Raw genomic sequence first — 8,477 nt, 5'->3', positions numbered from 1 at the left:
ACTTTTCTTCCCGCCGTCCCAGCTTTATTTCGTGCAAATCGATTTTTTCATGTTTTGCACGATCTGTTTTCCCGCTCAGTACTAAGTAGTTGCTATATATTGACTAAATTTTAAGTGACATATTGCAATGCACTGGACGTTATACAGGTCACTATGACGGTGACAGACAAATTATATTTGTCATAAAATTACAGCTTGTACAAGGTAAATTTAATTTTCTAGTGATTTTGTTTCATAAATTTTTGCTATTTCGTAAAATACTATTTTCTATTAGAATTATAGTTTATTTGATTCAGGTTTAGTTATTTGGCAGTAATTTATTGTTTTTCTAAATTTTTGCAGATTAAATTTTAAAAGCTCTTTTTATTCTAGTGTTTCGCTATTGCAAATTTATACCGAGACATGTTAATTGATGTATGTTAATTGAAGTTTTAATTATATTGTAATTGTATAGGAGCCATGAATATTTTATAGATATATATATAATATCTATTCATAAATAATTTTATTATGGTTCTACCGTATTTGTGTAACTTTATGTAAAATGCTGCAGTATCGTAATGATTTGTTTCAATCAATTTAATTTACGTTATCATCTTACTTCATTTCATTTATCATCAGTTTTTTGTTATAAGTAAATACAACGTATCAAAACTAACGTATCTCTAGAGAAGGATCTTCAGTGGCATGATTTTGGAAGACGTTTATTTATTGGTGGTTATTATGTGGGCGTATTTTTGACTATATTTGCAACGCAGTATTATGCGGATGTGATTGAATTTTTGTTCCACGGAATGTATGGTGTACTATAGTGGACATTTTGTTTATTCAAAGAAGCACGTTATTTTATTGGAAACCGACAAAGGTCGAGTCTTTTCCAAGGGACTTTATTATACCCTTATGTTTGATTATCATGGAACTTATCATGTTTTTATACTTTGTAGCTTTCTTATTTGAGGACACACCCGAAGATGACACGGGCCCTCCACACGTATGTCCATGGCTAAAGGGTGACGCATGCCCTTGTTCAGGATCCTATCAACTGTGCCAACACTGTAGGAAGTACAGTTACACTTGATAAGATTTTATACAAGACGCCCGCCATTGTGACGAATTTTGTTTAACAACGCCACCACTTTATTGATACATCATGACAGAAACTTTACGGGAGAAATAGACTGAGATACGTTGATAGTGTTTGTTTGTGCAGTGACTTATCATAGTAGTTTATCATATACAATCATTTTTCATTTATAAATATTCATTTCTGTAAATAAATTTGTATATATTTTTCCGTACTGAGTTGTTGGTTGTTTGAGATAGCAATTGTGGTCGGCCTGGTATCCCAGCGTAGTCCCTATTGTGACATTTACAAGCAATTCTAGCCTATTTGAATACTCAAAGTGGAGGTAATGCATTACCCATGGTCTACCTTAATATGAAAATGTGTCGTTATAAATATGTTAAGCAAAGAAAATGCTATAGTTAATTGACTGAAAACAAAAGTCTGATATATCAGGAAACGTATTCAGATAAAAAAGACAGCAAACAAGAAGAACAAATCAGTAATAACAAAAAATAAAGCGTCATTGTATTCCTGTTGCTTCTAGTTATCAACTGAAAATTTAACAAATCAGTCGCAAATTGAAATAACTATTGATTGCACATTTGCAATATACATTATGGTGATTCATAAACATTTCCAGTTTATGTAGCTAAAGTAGGCAATCTAATAAAGCAAAATGCCTGTAAATGTGCTACCGTATCTGCAAATATAATGCGTGGCTGACGAACATGTCTGCAGCCAGGCCTCGGCGCCTGCTACCATATAACTGACGAAAGCATTTCCACCACTTACATCGTTGTAATCATAACTTGCTTCTGCTATTGCATAAACATAATAATGTCCATTAACGTAAAGTTTTACACATGCATGATTGTATTTATTGCCATTTGTTTCAACAAAAAATATGAATAGGTACACGCCACTGTATGGTGCTGTAAATTTTCCATTTGCTGTGCTGTAACCGCTTCCTGTGTTTTGCAATATATTGTCAAAATGTAAGATTTTATTTGACGACAACTGTAAACGTGTCTGTTTGTGAGGCTTGAAGGTCACTGCGAAATAAACAGCGTAACCTAAAATGTACAGAAATATTGTATAATATAATGCACACCTAAGATGTGAATCTACGTTTAACTTCTGTTTTTATTGTTTTATGTTCTCATTGCTTCTAATATTTTAAATGTAGATGCCCATATGCTGTGCTAAGATGACAGACGAATGGCGTCATATTTAACATATGTAAATGATGCTTCTTTTAAAACAATGCATGTACTAACAGGTATTAAACATAACTCGTCAACTTCTCAAGTCTGGCCATTAGTTTGCTTTTTCATTATTTCAGAGCTTTAATTAGCAAGCTTATTATTTGGACACTTAAGATGTACAAAAAACTAACTACATGTTCTAATTGGCATACTACTTTTATGACTTTTTTCCAAAATTCACACTTCTTTTCTCATGTAAAAAGCATATAACATGTTTTATTTCCATAATTGAATTTTCATAAACGTATGAAAAATATATTCATTTTTGATACTAAAATGAGGTTTTATTTTCATATGTGAATATTTTTAAATCGTCATAGATATTCTTATCAGTAATGACCTTAAATAACGTGAAAACATATATTTAGGATAGAGGTGTCATCGATAAGGACTTTTGTATCGATATATCGGTAATGAATTATCGGCGATACAGCGATATATCGATTGCCAGGCTAAAATTTAGCTTTCAAGTCTTTTTAAATGTTTCCTAAGGACACTGACAAAGCAGTTGTATTTAGACAAATGCAAAAAAGGTAAACTATAAAAACTGAACAATTTGTTTCTTTTTTTATCATATAGCTATAAATGAAAACTAATTACTAACGTAACTTAGTAACTATAAAGTTAAATTTACTTAGTTGTTGTTGTTGCTATTACGTAGTTACTGATCATGCTAAATCCCATCCTTGCCATTCCATTTAAGCCGGGTTTAATTGGCAAATTATAGTGTTAAGAACCTGATTTATTATCAAAGTTTAACATTTTGTAATCATAATTTTTACAAAAAAAACACTGACAAATTTTTCTTGGCATTTTCCCTTTTTAAAATCTGAATTGAGGGGTCTTGCCATCCAATTAGCAGACGTGCGAGATTAAAACGAAATTAGGCAGCATTCGTTAGAGACACTGGGAGGTAACTTTGGCATTGATTGCCGTTTTCATTTTAGAAAAAAAATGTTTCTGGCTTCCATAACTTTATATGTCGCTTTTATTTTGACGTTTCGGACAGTAAGCAGGTCTATCAGTTTTATAAAACCTGTTCGCTGAAGTCTCTTTAGCTAGAAATATATATGCATTCGATATCCGATATTTAAAAAATGGAATCAATATTGAATCGGATAACAAAGATCGTTGATACACCGATATCGATTGAATCGATGACACCCCTAATTTAGGATATTTGAAAAGACAAGACTTAAGTTTTCTGCATATTCGACTTTGTTCACAATTATTTTAAAGTCTTACGTGATTCCGTAGATCCTTCCTGTCCTTTCATTTCCTGGATAGCTTTAAAATCCAATGGACCCTACAATAATGAACAAACGAATGTACGAATCAATAGTCTTATATAGTTGATGGTCATTAAATACCAAGAGGCAATATATGATTTTCAGATTTATTTTCCTTACAAAAATACTTGTGCTGAACACAATATAAACTGAGGATATATACTCCTCTGTTGAACAATTGCAGCTCGTAGTATAAAGATGAAAATACATCAGCAAAGATACCACCTTGACTGGGATTAGAACTCGCGAGCTCCCTCTTACATGCGAAATATTTAACGCTCTAAATTACTGATTCCATAGTATGAGGGTAGGTGTGCACTTAACCGTATCATTCTTACTCAAATAACGAAGTCTGTAGAATATTATTTACCTTTTCTCCCTTTTCACCCTTTTGCCCTTTATGTCCATCAAATCCCCTCGGTCCAATTATTCCAATTTCGCCCTTTTCACCTTTACTCGATGCTTTGAAAAATAAAAATATTTGTTTTGTTACTTTTCATAATTAATTCACAACAATATTTGCAAAGTTTATAGCTTATATTTAGGTTTTGACATAGCTAATTAATCAAAAGTTATCGATTATTCACTTTTCAAATACAACTAGACAAATTCTGCGAAAAACTGTTAATAAACCATGATAATACATACGTGTGCCCTTATTTCCCTTCTGTCCATTTATGCCATTATAGCCAGTTTGTCCCTATAGACATGAAATATGAAAATAATTACATTTCATTACTGCTTAATAGTTAGTCTAAGATTTAAGATCGTACAAAGTAAAGATTAGTAAAAAAAAAACAATTGTTTTTTATCATTAGATTTTTAATCTTTGGAAATAGTAGAGATGTGGACTTTCAATAAGTCTCTATAAGTTTCTAAAGTAAATACTGTCTATTAGTTATATGTTATTTCAACATGATTGAATTCACATACCTCTAAATCATTAAGTCTAAGGTTATAAAAAACTTTTCAAACATTTAACTTAAATCTCAGGCAACCAGCCTCAGAAAGTCTATTGACCAATGGAAATCCTGAGATTCGAGACAAATCTCATAAAAACAAGTCTTTTAACATGTTTAACATTGAGACAGTTTTTTTTAATATCGTGTAAGTCTCTTATTGCCGAACCAATCAAATATAAAGTAAATAATTCATACCTTTTCCCCTTTAATGCCCATCATTCCTACTCGACCACGTGGCCCTGGCATACCAACTTCACCTTTATCACCTTTCAAAGGAGCTAACAGAAATAGAAAAGAAAATTAAGAAGATGAAAATAAAATGCTATGTTCATTATTTATCATTAATCACATATGTAAGGGGGACATTCTACTGTAATAGCCAAATTAGCTATTAGTGGAGAAAAAGACGTTTTTATCAAATTTAGAAGAAGGTGGAATCTTATATTCAAAATTTAATATGGACAAGCCCTTTCATCACATTTGTAAGAAGGAAATATCATAGTGTCAAATTAATTTGAGGCAAAAGAAGGAAAATTTCCACAGTCAAATTAACCATCAGAAAGCTAAAGCCCTTTCATAAAAATAAGTAATAAAATGCCCTACAATTAATTTACTATTACTGGACCAAATCCCTTCCACCAATTTGTAAGAAGGAAAATATCCTTCACTCATATTATGAAACTTTTCCAAAATGTAAAATGTTATTTAATATTGATAAGCATAATGTTTGTTTATAATTTTACAACTATTTTCAACTTTTTCTCACTCAATATGATGCATTAGTTGTAACAAAACGTTCATACTTTTCATATACACAAATGTATATTGAAACATTTAGGAATTCTAATTTTTAGAGACAGTGGTAATATTGTTTTATTCAACGACTTCAATCGTTTTAGTTTTGAATCTTCAAGAAAAAATATTATATTTATTGCATATATATAATAAGAACTGTTAATTGTTAAAATAGTCATTTTTCATCGAAGCGTCTGTAGATTACGCTAACCATAGCGCGCGGTAATTAAAAATACTTTTTATTCATATAAATGAAATACCTGTAATTAAAGAATGTTAAAAAGCTAATACATTTTTCCTCCTTTCTTACTTTAACTTTTCTACTCTTTTTCATTTATGAAAGATTTAAAAAAGCTATGACATAAGTAAAATTTAGGTTAGAGAAAACATTAAATAACAATAAATTATGATATGATTTTATATTATTGCGAAATGAATGTATGTGAAATTTATGTACATGTATGTCATAAAGGTATAATGAATAAAAAATAACAAAAACAGAATGTTCAATAGTCTTTCATTGTGAAATGAATGTATGTGAAATTTATGTACATGTATGTCATAAAGGTATAATGAATAAAAAATAATAAAAACAGAATGTTCCATAGTCTTTCATTGCAAATATCTGGAATGAAGTGATCCCTCGGAAGCATTAAAAACAAGAAGGATACATGAGGGATAATCAAAAAGTGCAACATCCCTCACGCCCCCTAGCATCGTCTTGAGAAGTACTCATTCTCAACACTTAAAAGTGCTGTACTTAATGATACCGAAGGAACAGAAAAATATAAACATACAGCACTTGACACCTGCTGTTTGATGAATAAGAAAGGATTTCAATGATTGACCAATCTTGTAACATCATTTCCCACACAATTTCTAAACAAATATGAGTTCCAGTGTTCATGATTCCTCATATGAGATCTGTACTTGTTATTTCAATGAAGCGGACTCGAACCTGCTTAATTAAAGTTGCAATTATTCTGCTCACAATCACGCTTTTAATAAACTATAATATGTAGGAAACTTTCTATGCAACATATGATGTAACATCAAATTACCAATTCACGACCATGCCGTAAAAAAAATGGTAAAGGTCCTAAAATGTGCTAGAAAATTATATTTCATACCATTTTCAAATGCAAATATCTTTCGTTCAACATTTTCCATTCTGCCCTCAAATGAGCTCATCAAATCGTGGGAATATTTTTTTCCATTCTTCACAGCTGATTGTAGTATTTGCAAATTCCTTTCCACATTAGAGATTATTCCGCCTCTGCTATAACCTTTTTCAGTTAATTCATTTGTAATTTTGTCAATCAATTCATTCATCTCTTCCTCAAACTTTATGAATTTCGCGTCTGTTTCTTTTTTAACGCTCTCTAATCTATCTTTCAGGACTTCACACGTGTCCGTTTGTCCAATTTGGCCATTCATTTCGATCTTTTCGGATATTTCCTTCACGTCACTTCTTATTTTCCTTATATCGAAGTAAACATTATCAAATTTGGCGGCAATTGTATCATACAACTGGTCTGTCGTGAGTTCGGCTGAACAAAGAGCTAATAAAACTGCAATACTCAAAGTTGTCAGCGATGCCATTATAATGCCTGTTGAAAATTATGACTTTTCACAAAAATAAATCCTTGCATAATTTCAAAGCATTGAGTTGTTAGACGTTTGAATGATACTTAATATTTAAAAACAATTACAAGAAAAGACCAAGTTCTGTTTTGTGTTTCAAACATCCCACTTTCCAGGAATGATCTACGTAAGATAAACTTCGTAGAAATATTTTGTACTGTAAGGCAGACAAAGGTAATAGTGTGTGTCTTATGTAAATTTACGAAAAAGTTGGTTTGGTTTTTTGTTGTTGGTTTTTGTTGTTGTTGTTGTTGTTTGTTTTTGTTGTTGTTGTTTAAATCTTATCTTTGAATTTCATTTCTAGGTTTTGAAAAAAGGAAAACGTATGAGCCGTATCATTAAGGAATTAGTGTGATATGGCGAATTTGTACAATAATAACACAGCAAATACATATTGAACTGCTTATAATATATGAGTTTTAAATCACCATTTGAATTTACTAAATCAATCATCTTTATTCTGGTGATTATTATTATTGTTGTCACTGTAGAGTTCGTTTAACATTTCAATGAATAACTTAGTGGCGCGCTTTCAAAACATTAAATTATTTGTACTGTACTTCTTACATATATCTGCCTTACATCAGGAACATTCTTGTTCTGCTTTTTCTCAACATCGATAAGCTGTTGTGCCAAAATTTCGGCAGCATTTTACATAGACGTCGTTTTTTACTGCATAAGATATTGTAACTTTTTTCATAAGTGTGTATATGTTTTATTACTTTGTATTTTTATAACTTGTTATAGATTTCTTTAAATAAGAGTACACATATGCCCATATTAATTTAACGGAACTCCACTAAGGTTTATAAGCCTAAAAAACATGAAATTTAAATTTTTCACATAGATAAACATTAGCACTTAAAACATAAATATTAATAAAATATAACCAAAAATATAGAAGAAATACATTGAAAATCATATGTTTGTGCTATTCTCAGCCGATTTGAGTGAAAAGCGTTTAAACGCTTTTCAATTTTGGGTCATTTTTCACTATTATAATAATTATACTGGAAAAACGGAGCAATCTAATGATCTGAAATTTTGCAGATAAGTTGTTAGTATAGATAATGGAGTCATAATCTCAAAAGATTATTTCCATTCCCGTCATGTCAAAAAACCTCAGTGGAGTCCCTCAGTGTTTTTAATAAAATTATATGTCTTTTTAAACACTTTTGTCCTTATTTTGTTGTTTGCTATTGTTGTATTAGTAATGCTTTATTTATATGATTTTGAATAATAACTAGTCTTATAACAAAACAACATGTATTTACTCAAAACAATAAAGCACAATTCCATTTATAAAATTGAATAATAAGAGACATTAAAAATTAATATTCAATAAAATACTAACATATACCTAAACATTTAAATGCTAAAATCAAGAGTGTTTGCACAGATAAAGAGAATCAAAATAGAGAGGCTGATAGGGTAAAGTACGTTGCTGAGAAAAATT

General features: G+C 30.5%; 1 protein-coding gene across 1 annotated transcript; it reads right to left on the bottom strand.

Annotated features, from left to right (window-relative positions):
• Positions 1-1,729: 1,729 nt before the first annotated feature.
• On the bottom strand, positions 1,730-7,139 carry LOC132745578 (complement C1q tumor necrosis factor-related protein 2-like). Its single transcript, XM_060734526.1, has 6 exons — positions 6,508-7,139; positions 4,778-4,860; positions 4,269-4,320; positions 3,991-4,082; positions 3,577-3,637; positions 1,730-2,139 (listed from the first exon to the last, which is right to left on the bottom strand). Exons 1-6 carry the CDS (start codon positions 6,977-6,979, stop codon positions 1,730-1,732), a joined length of 1,170 nt encoding a protein of 389 aa, XP_060590509.1. The 5' UTR covers positions 6,980-7,139.
• Between the last annotated feature and the right edge of the window lie 1,338 nt (positions 7,140-8,477).

The sequence above is a fragment of the Ruditapes philippinarum genome, unplaced genomic scaffold (genome assembly GCF_026571515.1).
Source record: "Ruditapes philippinarum isolate M1 unplaced genomic scaffold, ASM2657151v2 ctg3099_1_1_1_1, whole genome shotgun sequence".
Lineage (NCBI taxonomy): Eukaryota > Metazoa > Mollusca > Bivalvia > Venerida > Veneridae > Ruditapes > Ruditapes philippinarum.
Note: the sequence above shows the minus strand (reverse complement) of the source record. Positions and strands in the feature narration are given on the sequence as shown.